This window comes from Phlebotomus papatasi, chromosome 2, assembly GCF_024763615.1.
Source record: "Phlebotomus papatasi isolate M1 chromosome 2, Ppap_2.1, whole genome shotgun sequence".
NCBI classification, from domain to species: domain Eukaryota; kingdom Metazoa; phylum Arthropoda; class Insecta; order Diptera; family Psychodidae; genus Phlebotomus; species Phlebotomus papatasi.
This window is the reverse complement of record NC_077223.1, coordinates 79,610,640-79,628,518: the sequence shown is the minus strand read 5'-3', so window position 1 is coordinate 79,628,518 and position 17,879 is coordinate 79,610,640. Positions and strand designations below refer to the sequence as shown.

The 17,879-nt window shown below is 32.4% G+C and overlaps 2 protein-coding genes across 20 annotated transcripts in view; both read left to right on the top strand.

Annotated features, from left to right (window-relative positions):
- The window catches only part of LOC129804580 (longitudinals lacking protein, isoforms F/I/K/T-like), a 150,251-nt gene that overhangs the window by 35,769 nt on the left and 96,603 nt on the right, over positions 1-17,879 (top strand). For 5 of the 18 annotated variants that reach the window (XM_055852011.1, XM_055852007.1, XM_055852012.1 and 2 more), the window contains one exon: positions 16,592-16,768. The exons of 10 other annotated variants lie outside the window; for them this stretch is intronic. In XM_055852011.1, the coding sequence (XP_055707986.1) occupies positions 16,592-16,768 (177 nt within the window). Of the gene's footprint in view, positions 1-5,603; positions 8,089-16,591; positions 16,769-17,879 lie in introns of those variants that run through there. 3 more of the 18 variants (XM_055852018.1, XM_055852017.1, XM_055852019.1) reach the window with 1 other exon arrangement.
- On the top strand, positions 9,857-14,445 carry LOC129804588 (probable transcription factor Ken). 2 transcript variants are annotated; one of them, XM_055852070.1, is made up of 2 exons: positions 9,857-9,924; positions 13,841-14,445. In XM_055852070.1, exon 2 carries the CDS (start codon positions 13,885-13,887, stop codon positions 14,296-14,298), a length of 414 nt encoding a protein of 137 aa, XP_055708045.1. In that variant the 5' UTR covers positions 9,857-9,924; positions 13,841-13,884; the 3' UTR covers positions 14,299-14,445. The 2 variants fall into 2 exon arrangements, with proteins under 2 accessions (XP_055708045.1, XP_055708044.1); XM_055852069.1 differs by lacking the exon at positions 9,857-9,924 and adding an exon at positions 13,198-13,619.

Sequence of the window (17,879 nt, the reverse complement as noted above, 5' to 3'; positions counted from 1 at the left end):
GTTGCACAATGACTGGGAGCTGCAATGAATGCATAGTTGATCGTAATGTATATGCAGGTCCTTTGACATCACCAACAGTTGCCATGGGCAAAAAGCCACCAGCCAAAGTCACCCACTACACGTGCAATCTCTGCTCATTTGTCTGCACGTGGAAGTACGATTTGAAATTGCATTTGAGGCATAAACATGGAATTCATAGGAAATTGTGAGCCTACAAAACAAAAAAGATGCTTAATAGTCCAAAAGGTGTAAAAAGACAAAAAAAGAAAAAGAAATTATATTGAACAAAAAAGAGATTTTAGTAATTTAATAAAGAAAAATATTCTTGAAAGAAATCAATGTGTTATCAATTGCTTTACAAAACCTCCTCCCAAAAAAAAAAGAGAAACTGGAAAAGCTTCTGTTTCAGCGAATTTGTCGAATTTGTCTTCCCTCCCTTTCTTGGTCCCTTGTTGCGAAAAATTGCAAGAAATATGGGTCAAAACAGACACACATTTTTTGTTAAAGTAGTTTCTTTATTTAATTTATTAAAATTTGACAAAAGATAAAATAATTGTTAGGTTTATTTATTTGTTAGATTGATTTGACTGCACGTTTTTTATTATTTTGTTTTTTGAGCAGAGTACCATTGAGTTTTGCCGTAGAAAGAGATATGATTAGTTAAATTTATTTATTTATTTTTGTATTTGAACATTTATTTGACAAAATTTATCCGCTAATCTGACAATAAAGGCAGCAATTTTTTACCTTCAAAACTTCTTTTTTTTTGCAAAGTGAAAAGATTTTTTTCGACTTCAAATAAAATTATTTTAGAGAAGGAAATTAATTAATTAACTAAGAATTAGAATAAATCATTAGGGGAAAGTGCTCTCTCTTTGAACGTTTTATGTCTTCGAATAATGTGAATTTATTTATTTTTCGTATAATGATGTCTACTAAGCAATTTTCGTCAAAAATTTCATTTTTTAAAAAATCCTGACGTTTCTGCCTACAAGGCTAGAGGATATTTTCTTTAAAAAGGCATTTTTTTTTAAAGAAATTTCTCCTAGTGTATAGAGGCCATAAGAGATTCACACTAAATTATCTTGGAATTATGAACAATTGATGATAATCCAACTAATATTTAATAGAATTGTGTAAGTCTCTCAGGAAAACTAAAAGAAAATTCACATTATTCGAAGGCATGAACGTTCGAAGAGAGACTACTTTCCCCTACCTACAATTAAATAAATATTTAATCCAATAAAATATTTTACTCAAAAGTGTCCTCTGATTGGCTGAGGCCTTTAAAACGCTTTTAAGCTTCAGCAAATCAGAGAACTCAATGGAAATGTTATATTTTAAATTATTAAATATTTATTTGTGGACATTGCACAGAATGCAGATTATCCTTTATTTTCTAGTCAGTAGAAATTTTAAAAAATACTGAAAACTTCTAGGATTAGGGGACAGTGGGGCACTTTTGAAAAAGAGCTTTTTCTGCTATTTTTATGTGGAACTGGACTAAATAAATTCTGAATTCAAATTACTGTTTAATTAGGCTCAGTTCCATTTAAAAATCATGGGAAAAAAGCCCTATTTCAAAGGGGACCTAATTATTCCAAAGGGGACCCTATTAGAGATTGTACATTTTTTTTTAAATTAAAAGACAGACATAGTTTGTTACATTGGACTCAGAAATTTAATGCTGAGATAGTTTACTGTACAATCCATCCAAATTGTTACACATTTTTATAGCCCTGAAAAACAAAAATACAGTTTTGTCTCTATATGCATAGTTTGGGTACTTTTTTTTGACAGTTCTACTTCTGAATATGCACAACTTTTTTTGAAATTCCTAACGGTATTTTTTCTTTCTTTTAATAAATTATTATTTTTTTATTTTTGTAGAATTTCCCGTGTTATTTTAACTATAATGTGAGACAGAAAAAAATAAAATTAATTAAAAACGAGAAAATTAGTTACCAAGAAAATAATTTCCTTTATTTACTTTGTCAAAATGTAAACAAATTGATTTTGAATGCAACCGACACAAAAGCTGTGCATCGGCACGTTATGACCAGCGCACAATAACTTTTGTTTGTAAATATGTTTTTAAAATTTCCCATGAGAATGAGCGAGATGACTAGATTTAGATCTCACTCACTCTCATTGAAACGTCAAAAACATGTTTACTAAACAAAAATTATTGTACGTTGTGCATTATGCATAGAGAGAGACAGTACTGTATAGATATGTTTTTTTTTAAATAATATATTTACATGAAACATAAATAGTTTAAAATGATCTATTTAAAAATCTAAATTATTTGAGTTTTTTTTGATAAAAGGAAACTTATTCATTTACAAAAATAAAAAGATTTTGAAGGGAGAATTGCAGCCTAAAATGAAGAAAATAATAAATTAAAAATTAAAATTTGGTATAAAGGTTTAAAAATAAAGCATTACCTACTTGTAATTAGATATTTAATTTTATAAAATATTTTAGTTCATCGCGGGTTTTGATTGGCTATAGCTTGAAAGCCTTTAAAGTTTTAGCCAATCAGAAAACAATTTGGGACTAAAGGATTTTTTGTTATTAAATATTTGATTACAAGTCGATTATACTTAAAGCTAAATAATTATGAAGGAATCCAACTAACAATTTATGAATTTTTACAACTGCTTTTGAGAACTTGGTTAAACTTTGGACTACATCGAACAATGCTAAAATGTTTTTGATAGCTTTATATTTAATATTGAACGGATTTTCGGCTATTCAGAATGTTCTGAATCGTATCAAATTGCAGCAAGAATTCTTATGAATTAATAAATTCCTATAGGGAGAAGTGAAGTACCTTTGAATAGGAACAGTTTTGAAATTCGGATTTTTCACCTATTTTTAAATAAAATTGAGACATATCATAATATAATTTAGCTTCTCAATCTGTTTGTGCAGCTTAATTACGTAATGATAAGGCTCAATTTTGTTTAAAAATAGGTGAAAAATCCCAATTTCAAATGCGCCTAACTTTCAAAGTAAGTCTCCAGTGGGAATTCACAAACATTTACCAACTATTTTACAAATGTATTTCTATGTACAATTCATTATAATAAGAGGCGTATATATTTTTGACCAGAATAAGCATTGAATTACGCTTGAGATGCCAATATGTTTTTGACTTTTATAGTTTTCCCCTTGTTCAGGATATTCAGAACATTGTCTACTGTCTTACTCGGATTATTCGGATGATTTTTTGAATTTGTTCAACATCTTTAAAATAAATATTACAATAAATACAAGATTTTTTTTTAAAAATGTTTTCTTAGGATTATAATAAAGGATTCAAAGAAACAAAAATTGAAAGATATTATTAGCCAATTCTTCGTTTTCATAATCCATTTAATAAACAAAAGCTTACGGATTTAGGGTAATTGTACCAAATTTCGACCAGCTTGCAATTTCGGCCACTACTTTTGTTCCTCAAATTTCCATAAATTTTTAGTTTTTTCTTACTCCAGAGATTATATAATGCAAAAGGAACAAAAGATGTCGCTTCTATGAACGAGATGATGTAAAAAGACTTTGGAAAAATTCCGGAAGGGCAAGGAACTATGTGAATCAAGGTGGCCGAAATATTACACAAAGCTATGTCTATATTTTTATTCATTTTAAAATGTATTAAGAATGATTTTAGAGGAAACAAGGATGATAAACTATCTAAAAGATTTCAAGCAACACTCCTTAAAAAAAAGTAACAAAAAATCAATTTGTATTAAAAAATATTACATTTCTAATTTAAGACTTTGGTGTTTGCTTGCAACTATGCCGAAATTTGGTATAATTACCCAAAAGGTTTTCACTATGTAAACTACAATTTTAAATGAAACCGTCGAGATATCATCCGAATAACTTAGATCCAAATAAGAGAGCGGACTCTGTAATGTTTTTTTTTTTTTTGAAGTGGCCTTCAGACGAAAGGTTTAACACAGTTTCCGAAGATTTCAAAATCCTAAATAGATACAGAGAGAGATACATTTAATTCAATATTTATTATAAAAAAAACCCATAATGCGTGATTGGCTAAAGCATTCAAGTTTTGTGTTAGTTCAAGCTCATCTAGTTACAAGTAGAACTTGTAACTTGTTAAAGCTTCAGCCAAAATGCGATGGTAAAAGACAGTCCTAGAAATCATTTGAGCTTTTTGGTATCTTTCAAAGGTTTAACCAAGTTCTGAAAAGTTAGTGGAAAATTTCTCATTGTTTATTGGATTTCTAAAGTTCGTGAAGGATGTATCGCCCATGAAGGCAAGATCGTCACTCTAAAATAAAATTTTTATTTTTGAAAATTATTCCTAAAGGCGCCTGCACACTAGGAGCTACTAAAAAAATATTTTTTAAATAAAATTTCCACTATCACTGCTGCCATAAATGTAATTATATTTTAAAAGGCAATTTTTGATGAAAATTACTTCTAGTGTGTAAATGCCATAACTCTACTATTGCAAAATGTCTTTCATTAGTTACTGATGGAACACGTGTTACGAAAGATACTTCGTTAAAAGCGATTAATATTTTCAAAAAGTCATTCTATTTTGATGTGATGATCCTACGATTATAGGCGATACATACCTTCACTTACCATATATAATTATTTTTAGCTTTATTTAGATACATTTATTATGCTTAATGAACATTAACTTTTGAGTTGTGTAAACATGTTTTGGGAACTGCTTGCGCGAGATGAGCGAGATGACTACATTTAGAAGACTTACAAGATCTAATCATCTCGCTTACTCTCATAGGAAATTTTGAAAACATATTTACAAACAAAAGTTATTGTGCTCTGAACATTATGCCCAATGCACAATAACCTTTGTTTTGTAAATATGTTTTCGGAACTGCCTATGAGAGTGAGCGAGATGACTAGATTGATAGATCTTACTCGCTGTCATTTCAATGTCAAAAACATGTTTACAAAACAAAATTTATTGTGCCTTGGGCATTATGCTCAACGTACAATAAGTTTTGTTTTGTAAATATGTTTTTGAAATTTCAATGAGAGTGAATGAGATGTAGATCTAGTCATCTCGCTCTCTCTCATAGGAAATTTTGAAAACATGTTTACAAACAAAATTTATTGTCCGTTGGGCATTATGACCAACGCACAATAACCTTTGTTTTGTAAACATGTTTTTGACATTTCAGTGAGAGTGAATGAAACATAGATCTAGTCATCTCGCTCTCTCTCATAGGAAATTCTGAAAAGATGCTTACAAACAAAAGTTATTGTGCGTTGGGCATTTTACAATACAAAATTTTAATTTTTGATTTTATTTACAATTGTTTTATTGACAGATTGATGCCTATATTTATTTTTGAATTTTATTTTTGCCATTGTGCTTTTGGAAACACGATTACACTGTTTTAGATTTTTTTTGATATTTTTTTTTGGCTTTAAATTTTATTTTTGTGAAGTAAATGCAAATTATTTTTGTTTTTGTTTTTCAAAAAATTGCTTGTAATGAAATTTAAAGAAAAAAAATTAAAGAGATACACAAATACACCGTTCACACACAAAATGATACAGTTTTGTTTTTTTCCTTTTTTCACTTCTAATTGCAGAAGAATTGACATGTACACCGAACTTACAGTTTTTAAACAATGACCCAGAATCTCAGCGATTCTTTTGCAATGTTTGTGACAAGAGTTATCTGCGAAAGCGCCATTTGCAGCGCCATATGCGCGATGAGTGCATTGGTATTCCGCCGAGATTCAATTGTTCACTGTGTCCGTCGAAATTTCGCCGGAAATATCATTTGGTGCGTCATCTGAACTCCAAGCATGGTATTGTGACGCCAAAGATGGAATCAACGGGAAATTCGTCTGGGAATGAGGGTGGTGGTGGTAGTGGGATGAATAATGGGAGTATGCAGGAGGATATGGAGATGTACAATCGTGCCATAAGTTTGATTGTGCCAAAGAAGGAGCCACCACCGGCTGGTGGTGAGGTGTCGGCTCCGCAATTGGATGAAAATATGGAGATTTACAATCGTTTGATGAATTTTGAAAAATTCTCAATTGGTGGTTTGACCAAGAAGGATGATTCGATGGCAGCTACGGAGGGTGCAACATTGGCTGATAGTATTGAGATTTACAATCGTTTGATGAATTTTGACAAATTTTCTGCTGGTGGGATTTTGAGTAAGCAACAACAACAACGTTTGCAGCAATCAACACCACCAATATCATCTGCCTCGACACCATTGATCATTAAGTCAAAACGTAAGAATGTCCCATCGCCATTACCGGAGGATTTTCAAATGAAGATGAATATACAATTTAAGACGGCCGAATTACCATCGGCTACCATTAAAAATCCCCAATTGGGGAGCTCAACGCAACCACAGAAATTTGTACCAAATGACATGCAGTAACTTTCCTGCCAAGGCTATTTTTCCACATCAAAGTTTTTCACATTTTTTAACAAGAAAAAAAAACTATATAATATTTTTTAAACTATATATATTCTATTGAAAAAAAAATGAACAAAAGAAAAAAATACTTTAAAAATTAGAATTTTAAGACAAAGAGAAATCTATCTCAATTTTTGAGATGATATTTTTCTATTTGAAAGTTTTTTAAACGAGAAAAAAAGTCTCAATGATGACAAAGGTTTTTTTTGAAAAGTATTTCTATGAGATGAATAAGATTTTATTTTTTTAAAGAAAAAAAAAGAAGGCCCTACAATCACAAATCTCTAATTTTATCAGTATTTTTGAGGAATGGGGGATGGCTTTCAAGCTTCGTACACAGTCATTCTAGCTTCGAACACTTCATATTTTTCTCATATTCCACATTAGGGTAAATGTCCTAATTCAAAACCATTTCCAGACGCTTTAACTTTGACAGAAGATTCAACACATTAAGTTTAAATTTTTTTGAAGAGAATTACATAAATATGCTCCTTAACTCTTCTAGAATGTTACTGTTTAGTGAAAATTCTTTAGATATAATTTGAAAACTTCTTAAATACAAGAAAAATACGTGAGTGTAAAATGCTTCTATTTTAAACAAATTAGCCCAAATGGAGACAAGGGATGTTTCTAATTGGAGACAAGGGAAGTTTCTAATTGGAGACAAACAGTGTAAGGCTTCCAAAACCTTGTTGAGTTGCTCCTGAGTGCAGGATTTGTTCTTATTCCTGCTCTTTTCACCTTTCCCATCTAAAACAATAAAAAAAATCTCTCCCAAAACAAATCATATATCCGGGGTTTCCTATTGAAGCATTTGCAGACACTTTAAAACAAACTTTGTTCACAAAAAAGGTAATTATTGCATTAGAAAACTTCACGTACCGCGTTAATAATAAAGATTAGCACTTTATTTAACTAAAATTAGCAGGGGGTGACATTACCTTTGAAAAATGCGACCGGTTTTAGTGTAATTTTTTCCCTGTTTTCGTACATATGTCACGAGATATCTCCAAAACTACGTAGGTTGCCAATTTAGGGTTTTCGGTTGCCTCTTCGTTGTTAAATTGGCTTTTATTTTGTATTAGTATTTTTTGCTAATATTTTTCGGCACCCTAGAAACATATGGGAATCATAGGAAATGTCATGCCCCTGAAAATTAGCCATAAATATGACATAAATATTAAACAAAACGAATAAACAACATTCACTTTATTGTGTTTTTCATTGGAAAACATGGTCGATCGATGAAAAATTCAATAGTGAAAAGGTACACTTTTAATTTTTCTGATAAATTAACAAATTAAAATTTGTGAATATGAATGAATTTTCGCTTTATTTGGAACAAAATTAACTAAATAATAAAACTGTGGTATAGAAAATATATAAATATAGTAATTAAGTACTGTATTTATCATGAAAACAGTGACGTTTCCATTTAGAGTAGTGAAAAAATTCCATTTAGAGCAGGTTCTGATTTAGCTTAATTTACCCTAATGAATTTGACTTTTTTTCAGGAAATGTTTGACAAGGTCAGATCCATTGAAGAAATATGAGAAAAATATGAAGTGTGCGAAGCCTGAAAACCTCCCCTATCTTCTCATTTTTGTCAGTCGATTATTCTAGTATTTTTTTTTTTTAAATAAATCTCATTTCTAGTTGATAAGTTTTAGTATTGTCTCTCTCAAGATTTGACTTTTTATATTTTTAAGTGATTTTTTTTTTCATTCCTTTTAAGTGTGCGTGTTTTATTTTTTCAATTTTTCTCTTTTAATATTTCTTAATATTTTCTATATTACTAGCGACTTTTTTTCCCTATAAGATATTTATATTTATTTGTAATAAGTGATTTTTTGCAAAAGAAAAATTGAATACAAAGACAAAAAAAGACACTCAAGCCATAGAAAAATGCATTTATACCATTCGGAGAATATTTCTCCAACAAAAAAAAAAAAAGAAAAAGAAACATGACAAAAAGACAAATGATATTTTTTATATATATTTTGTAATTGAAAATAAGTTACCTTAAATGTTAGATGATAAATTTTTTTTGTGTTAATTTAAAAAGAAAACGAAACATTCTTCAAAGTCTTGATTTTTTTTTGTGTAGAGAGATGTTTTGATTAAAAGAAAGAAAAAAAGATTTTCTATGAAAAAAAGAGCCGATGATTTCTGTAACAATAAATTTTTGTGCATAAGATTTGGGTTTTAATTCGAAAGAAGAAAAAAAAATTAGTTGAAAAGTTATTTTTTTGATTTTTAATCCATATTAACATGAATTTCTATAAATATTTTAGATTGGACGATTCATGGGGATTAAGAGATGCAATGAGAAGCGAGATTTAAAAAAAAAAGACGCATCAGGATTGAGAAAAAAAGCTCCAGGGAAAGCTGACATTTTTTTGTTTTGGAGAAAAATATATTTTTGATAGAGTACAAAAAAAATTGTTATATCTGTAATTTCTGTTGATGTATTTTTTTTTTAAATTAATTTTTTCAAATTAGTTTTGTATATAGAAAATTTATTTGATTTTATTTTTTTGGATTTGCTGAATGAGCTGATGGATTAGACAATAGTTGAGTGGCTAAAAAGACAAAAAAAAAGTTAAAAAGTCTGTGTAGTTTTGCCAAAAATTGTGTAATTTTGTGTGTAACAAATTGTATTTGCATTTTCAGTTGCAGTTCGATTTTGCTGCATTGATTGTGGAAAGACTTATATGTCGCTGAAGAGTTTGCAGCGTCATCGGAATTTTGAATGTGAATACACAGGACCGAAAATGCTATTCAAGTGCCCAATGTGTGACTATCACTGCAAACGGAAGGATAATCTCAAATTGCACACCTACACGCATTTTCCCGAGTCCCGGAAGCGTCGAAAGCCAAAGGCCCAGAGAACACATGGCAAAGAGAACCTTAGTATTTAAGCTGAAAAGAATCTTAAAAAAAAATTTTTTTTGAGTAAAAAATTCCCAAAAATAAAACTAACATAGAATTTCTTTTTTTCAAACCGCAAAAAATGCTGTTTTCTTGTCCGGTTCCTATTTTTTTCGGGAGGATTCTGGGTTTGTTTCAAATGTCCAGAAGATGGCGTTAACTAACAGTTTTTGGTCTTTTTTGGTTTCTTTTTAGATGATGAACCCATTGAGATTGAATACTTGGCTTTTAAGAAAATCACCCCAGAGATGGATATGGCAGAAAATGTTGTTCTGGAGACAGTTCAGGAGGAAATGTGCGATGTGATCGAAGTGGAAGAAGATCTGGCTGAGCGTGAAGTGATCTCGTATCAGAGATATGGCAGATCAGCCAAGACAAGTGCAAGAAATACAATGTTCAAGTGTCATCTCTGTGCTTTTGGGTGTATCTTCAAGGAATCCCTACTCAAGCACTTTACCGAATCCCACTAACCCGGTTATACGGTGAAGAGGGGAGAGGTTCAATTTGAAACACTGCACAAAATGACAGAATTAAAACTGGTGAGCTGCATTGCATTTTTGACCACGCCTATTTTTGAGGCGTGGCCAAACGGCAACTTGATGTTATGGCGCCATCTTTTGGGCTTACATAAAGCACGAAATGGCACTAGTGGAATAAACTGTTGAGCAGCGTTGCTCTTTTGGCCACGCCTACTTCTCAGGCTGGCCAAAAGGCAACGGGCATCAATTGAATTACCAACTGGGCTATATACATTTGCCTTGTATCTCATCTCCTCAAAATGAAACTGTTCTAAGTGCATTTGCTTTGTATCTGTATTTTTTGCAAGTGACCGATCGTTTGCAATGCCCATTTCAGAGGCGTGGCTGAAAGGCAACGGTCGTTGGTCGGATCAGTAACTGTGCTATCTGCAATTGCTTTGTATCTTCATCGCTTGCAGATACAAAGGAAATGAAGATAGTCCAGTTACTGATCCTACAGACAGTACGCCAACATTAACTCTTGAGCAGCATTGTCCTTTAGACCACGCCTACTTCTTAGGCGTGGCCAAAAGGCAACGGGCGTCGGTTGGTCCGGCAACTGAGCTATCTGCATTTGCTTTGTATCTGCATTGCTTGCAGATAGTCCACTAACTGATCCAATCGACGGTATATCAGCCAGAACTCACGGTGCCACGTCTTGCCCTATCGTAAGAAACTAACGAGCAGCATTGCATTTTTGGGCACGCCCATTTCTGAGGCGTGGCCAAAAGGCAGCGGACGTTGGTAGGATCAGCAACTGGGCCTTATGCGTTTTCTTTGTACCTCGTCTTCTCAAAATGAAACTGTTCTAAGTGCATTTGCTTTGTATCACATTTCGTCGATTGCAACGACCCCCTTGTCGTATCTGCATTTCGTCAGTTGGATCAGCAATTGTCGTAACTTCCTCATCACCTCATCAGCAGTTCTTGTATATTGCGTGTATTGCCACACTGATGAGGCAATGAGGAAGTTACAACAAATGCTGATTCAACTGACGATTTGTTTTGTGTCTGCATTTGGTGCAAACTAGGATACAGACGCCGACTCTTGCGTGAAATGCTGACACAAAAGAAATATAAATACGACTGTGGTTGATCTGGTGATGTGTACTTGGCTACAATTGCAGATACAAAGAAAATTAAGTTAAAACACTTTCATTTTGAAGAGACGATCTGTATTCGTTGCAAACGACGTATCGGTTGCAGATACAAAGGAAATGCAGACAGTCCAGTTGCTGATGCTTCCGATTGTATGTCAGGTTGAACTTATGGTGCCTAAAGTCGTAAATTGTATTGCATTTTTGGCCACACCTATTTCTGAGGCGTGGCCAAGATTCAACTGTCATCCGTAGTATCAGCAACTGAACTGCATTTACTTTATATCTGTATTCGTTGCAAACAATGTATTGCTTGCAAGGCTCTTTTCAAGTCGTGACCAAAACCAATTAAAACTGCACTTTGGCCACGCCTTTTTTGGAAGCGTGACAAGAAGTACCTCTAAACTGTAATCTCCTATTTTACTTCGATTTTTTTGGCTCAAAATAATTCTTCTTCGAAATAAATTTAAAACAGTGTGAAAATTGTCACGAAAATTCCAAAAACACTTATGAAAACTTTCGAAAATACGAAAAATGTCTCGTGACAAAAGAAGTCAGTGATTCCAAAACATTTTAGAATGAAATGATTTATCATTTTCAAATAAAGCCTATGTTTTATTTGATATACGATCTTTTTTTTTACTCAACGCACCACTATGTTGCAGATTCGTAATTTCGAAATTCGTTACGTGAGAAAATCATATGACTTGTCACTTCGATCGATAATACATGTAACAAAAGAATTCTATACTTTTGGAAAATTTCTCAAAGTAAACTTTTACGCTTTATTAAATGATTTTTTTAAAGCTTAAGGGTTTTATCTTATTTAGGACTTTAACAGAGTTTCAATTTAACGGTTTTAGAAAAAACCTAGAGAAATTTATATTTTTATGACAGTCAGCTATTTGGGATCTGTCCGAAGATAATCTATTTTTTTTGTGCATTGGATCTTTCTAATTTTACTCTAATTTTTCTCTACTCAGATTCTTAGTAAGTTTTGTAGCTGGATCTCCTCTACCTTGATTTCTTCTTTGTTTTTCACGATTCGATTAAGGATCGAACATTAGTGTAACTACCGATCATTTATATAAAAAAACCTAGGTTCGAAGGAACACCTGTTCGACAGGGAACCGCTATTGACACTTTTGTCAAAATGTTCAAATTTGTTTAATGCATCCAATAAAATCTAAGTAATATAACGTTTTTTGATTAATCTTTGTTTTCCGATAAGAATAAGTGTTCGAATTTCGTAATCCAAATGATACAGAGTAGGGTGTCAATAAATCCTGACATGAGTTTTTAAAGTGTCAGTAGCTGTTCCCTTCACACTAATAGGAAAGAGTTTATTGGTAAAATTGGTATTATAAATAGTTGCTATTAACTCACTTCTGCGATTTTAGTATTATAATCAGACTATTAGTCGTGAAGAATTCAAATTAGCCAATGCACCAAATCATTTCCCTTTTATCCGAGACACTCTCCACTTTTCTAAACAAAGGTGCTTTGTGTCTCAGATATAAGTGGAAAAGTGTCTCCGATTAATACTAAACCTACCAAGACCCGGTCAAAGTGACCTGTTTAAAATTAATACATATTTAAACGGTACAATGTCACTATCAAACCTTATGAATTTCTTAAGATATGCTATTAAATATATTTTTCAGTGTTTAAATTTTAATTTTTTTCTTCTTTTCCAAGAAAAATTTGTTGAGTATCCTACTCTATCGCAGTTTCTCATTTGACAGAAAAACGACCATAAATGGTTGGTAGGTTTTGTAGGTTAGTGTTAAGGGGAAATGGTGTGCGAAACGTGATATTTGGCATAGTCTATGGCTAAATTTCGAGTTATAAATCATGCAATCGCCAAATTGATTAAAGTGGGATAACTTGGAATCATTTCTAACTTGAAATACAGTAGACTCTCGCTCAAACGGTTCTTTTTCAATTGGACGAAAAATTTTGTTGACAATTTTCACGTTTAATTATGAAGCTAATTCGCTCAAATTCGCTGTAGTTCTTCCTATTTTATCGTGATTTTTTTTATAATTGAGCGCTTTTTGTGGAATTTACAAAGGCTTTGACGCTCAATTCTATCGCTAAACCGGATGACATTTTGCCCCACATTCCCGATTGAGAGAGAGTCTACTGTATTTGAGATTTCCTCACTGTTTCAGACAGGGGCATGACGTTTCCTATGTTTCCCGTGTGTTTCTATAGCGTGCCGAAAAAACTTTTGAGTTTATTGGCTGTTTTCTGCTATTGCAGAATGATTTAGAAAATAATACAAATATAAAATAAAAGTCAATTTAATATGGAATAAGCAACCGAAAACTCCAAATTGGCAACCTACGTAGTTTTGGAGATATCTCGTGAAAAGTGTACGAAAACAGGAAAAAATGTACACTAAAACTGGTTGCATTTTACACAGCTAATGTCACTTCCCAATGGAAAGGAACAGAGGGAAAAAATCAAATTTTTGAGCCAATGTGTTAAAATTTTGATAAGTTCGAAAGATGGCGCCAGTGGTTGGGTGTCTGTGCAGTGGTGAATTTTGGCCACGCCCCTTTTCATCGTATGAACGCAGTAAGTGATCATCAGGCGATCGTCTATTGCAGAAAATGTAATCCATCGATCTTGTAATTGATTCCACTTTTTCAAATATAACCTGGGTTCTCTGTAGTCTTTCGATAGTCAGAGATAGAAGAGAAGGCTTTAGTTAAGGGAATATGTCTAGAATTATTATTTATTTAAATTAAATATATATATTTTTTTACTAATTGTATTGAAGTTGATCTTGGGGACAATTGCCATATCTGTGAATGTTTTTTGTCTGTATTGCAGATGGTCAATTTCAAGGAGAGTACATCAATCTTTGCGATGACTTCATGTACGATGCTGGACCATCGAATCGGACCACCTATCCGTCGGCCAGTGGAACGTATACGGCGCAGGGTTTTGCTCTGGCGCAGTCTGGGACGATCGTGAGTGGTGGGAATCTCTATAACTACATGTACAATGCCGTTGAGGAGAGCAGTGTTAACAGTGAGGATTTGAAGGGGGATGGGAAGGACAGGATGTACGGAATGGGGAGTGAGGAGGATACAGCGGACAGCAGGAGGAGATATCCGTGCCCACAGTGTGGAACGAGGTTTACACTGGTGAAAAATATGAAGAGACATTTTAGATATGAATGTGGAAAAGAGCCACAGTTTCAGTGTTCGTTCTGTGCAGTGAAATTCAAGAGAAACAATCAATTGCAGGGACATATTTTGAAAAAACATTCAAATCTTGGTTCATGATCATGCGCGATCATTGATCGTTGAGGCAAAAGTGCTATGTACTAAACCTCTTGAGAGACTTGTTTTTTTTTTAGTAACGATACATTGTACTGTAATTTTTTTCCTGATTTTTGAGATGAGAAAAAAATAATTGAGAAAGCAGCAAAATTTTGTCTCTTTATCTCTTGCGCTTCTATCTTTTTTTGGGCAAAAGATTAGAGCTTTGGTAGTTCTGATTTAAATTTGGATCTATTTTTCTCTATTTTTATTTTTTTTAAGGGTATTTTTTAAACTAACAAGATCATCATTATTTTCTTTCAGAATTGACGAAGGCTGAGAATAAATTGTTGATTCTGACATCGCAGACCCATCTGAATGAGATTAGTGGTCGTGATCGAATGTATCAGCATAATTGTCCGAGTTGCCAAAAGATGTATACTTATAAGAAAAATTTGCAGCGACATTTGAAGTTTGAATGTGGGATTGAGCCCACGGAACAGTGCCATTTGTGCCCGTATGTGACAAAATATCGCCACAGCCTCAAGTCCCATATAAATTTGAAGCATAAGGCAGCGTCTAAGTGATAACGCGATGTCCTGATTCTTATTATATTCATCCCTACAAATGCAATAAAATGATCTGTTTTGGCAGTATTTTTGCTCAATTATCCTTTTCAGGGGCTCATGCCGATTCTACAGTGTAGATTTTTTTTTCTGTCCCAATGGAGATCCTTAATATCCCTCTTCCCTTATCATTCACATTTATCATTTTTTTTGGTGTTTGGCATTATCCATATTTAATTAAATATTCAATTCTTTCAAATATTTCACACAGAAAAAAATATTTGTAAAAATGTTCGTAAATGTTTGTGAATTCCTCACAAACAAGTTCGCAAAAGTTTGTACTTTTTCACAAACATTGTTCGTAACATGATCATTTGACGAACACTTTTTGTACTTTTACAAACATTTGTTCGTAAATGTTCGTAAACACACAAAAAATGTTCGTAAAATTTTGTCATTTGTTCGTAAATGTTCGTAAAATGTTCGACAGGAAAACAAACATTTACGAACAAATGACAAAATTTTACGAACATTTTTTGTGTGTTTACGAACATTTACGAACAAATGTTTGTTAAAGTACAAAAAATGTTCATCAAATGATCATGTTACGAACAATGTTTGTGACAAAAGTACAACATTTTACGAACTTGTTTGTCAGTTATACGATTCACGAGCATTTCGTAACTCCCCCATAGGAATTCACAAACATTTACAAACATTTTTACAAAATTTTTTTTTTCTGTGCAGTTCAATAGCGTTCTCTGATTGGCTGGAGCTTGAAAGCTTTCGGCGCTGTCAAGCTCTAGCCGCTCTAGCCAATCAGAAAACGAGGTGGAACTTGAATATTTAGCGAGGGAAATATTTTAGTCTCTTGGTTGTCTCTGATTGGCCGGAATGCTTTGAAAGCTTTCAAACTTCAACCAATTAGAAAACGCTTTTAAAGTCAAATTTTTAGGACGCTTTCGAGATTCAATAAATCAGAAAGCGCGCTAGAAGTCAAATATTCAGTAAGCCAAATTTTTTTGTCGCTTTGTTTTTTTTTCTGATTGACAGAAGCGTTTTGAAAGCTTTGAACGTTTTCAAGTTCTCTGATTGGATAGAACTTTTAGAGCTCTGAAAGCTTTGAAACTTCAACCAATTAGAAAACGCTTTTAAAGTCAAATTTTTAGGACGCTTTCGAGATTCAATAAATCAGAAAGCTCGCTAGAAGTCAAATATTCAGTGAGCCATTTTTTTGTCGCTTTGTTTTCTCAAATTTACAGAAACGTTTTGAAAGCTTTGAACGTTTTCAAGTTCTCTGATTGGATAGAACTTTTAGAGCTTTGAATGCTTTCAAATTTTTATTCGCTAAAGCTTTAAAGGCTCTCAACGCTTTCAAGTTCTAGCCAAACAAAACGGAGTACAACTAAATATTTATAACAATAAAATATTTTCCTCCCCCTTTTTCTGATTGGTCAAAAACTTTGGAGCATTCAAAGCTTCGAAAAAGCTCTAGCCAATCAGAGAACGGGACTCAACTGAAATATTTCAAAGTATTAAATATTTAATTCCATTTGGATAATGCTTTGTGTTTTTTTTTTTAATTTTATTTAAAATTCTTTTTCCACTAATTCTCCTTCAGTTTATCACTAGATCACATCAGTAATGGGTTATTATAATTTTTTTTCTTTTTGTGTAACAGAATATTATTCTAAGTGATATTTCTGTGTGAAAAGTTCAATATAAACTAATTGGTAAAAACTATTTTTCAGATGTGAAACCCATCACTTTTGGTGATGTTCTGAGTGGATGTCTACTGGAAAATGAAAATATTGTGGTGACACAGAAAAATGATAAATTTGTTCTGCTGGAAATCAATACGCCATCCACAGAAAAACGGAAAGAGAGTGCTGAAGATGCAAAGAGAGCTGTTATAACGGATCTCAGTGGTAAATTCTTAAAGCTATTCTCTTCCAAAAAAAAAAAGAAAAATGTTCCTTCTATAAGAAAAATTCAAAACACTTTCCTTCAAACACCAAACACTTACACTTTTTCTTACAATCCTCATCTTCAATAGCCCATTCAGCACCAAATGAATCCTCTCACCAAATCCATCCATCAGTCATTTCTTGTGTTTTCTTTTTTTTATATATCGTTTCCTTTTCAATTTCACCAAGATCATTATTTAAGTGGATTTTATATGTAAATCATATTTTCTGTTGTTGCTTTCTCGAAATAAAGTGTCACGAACTTTTGTGTTTTTATGTTTATTATACATACTATCATCCATATTACTCTCACTAGTTAAGTGTTTTTGTTATGTACCAAAAAAAAAACAGATCTATACCTTTTTTATAGGTTATATCAACCATTTCTTTATGTTACAACATGATATACTTTTCCAGCACAATACATGTATTTTTCTTATTTCTAGGAATTTATAGACAAATATTATGTAGAGAATTTTAAATGATTTTTTTTCCTTTCATCTTATTGTGATCTTCAGTGATATTTTCCCGAAAAAATGAAATATTTCTGGAAATTATCACTTGAAGATTGCGATTTGATGGAGAAACTGCAATATTCTTCGCAAAATAACCATTACACTACTTTGACTAATTTAAAAGTCATTTTAAAAGGCAAAATTACCCAAAGTATTCTGGTAACTTTAAAACGACACTCGCGAGATACTGCCAGATAGTGGTTAGCATTTTTTATTAAAGAATTGCTGACCAGTTAGCAAATTTTTGATGACCGACTCAACAATATGTTGAAAACGCTGTTGTTTTCAGCTAACTGTGCTAGCTGGGTATGATAAAAAACTCCTAAATACAAAATTTCAAATCGACTTTAGAGGAATGGAGATCACAAAAGACATCAAGTCGATATCTTTAACTGTTTGCCCACTATATACTTCACAGACTTAGGTACCAAATGTCTTTTTTCTCAAATAGTGTCTACATGTACTTAAATATTTAATTCCATTAAATATTTTTATCCATCACGTTCTCTGATTGGCTGAAGCTTTGAGTGCTTTAAAGCTCTAGCCAATCAGAAAAC

Coding starts and splice junctions, on each gene's coding strand:
- LOC129804588 (XM_055852069.1), top strand. CDS start 13,574: ATGAACGCAGTAAGTGATCATCAGGCGATCGTCTATTGCAGAAAAT. Junction 13,620..13,840: donor GATCGTCTATTGCAGAAAAT/GTAATCCATCGA, acceptor TCTGTATTGCAG/ATGGTCAATTTCAAGGAGAG.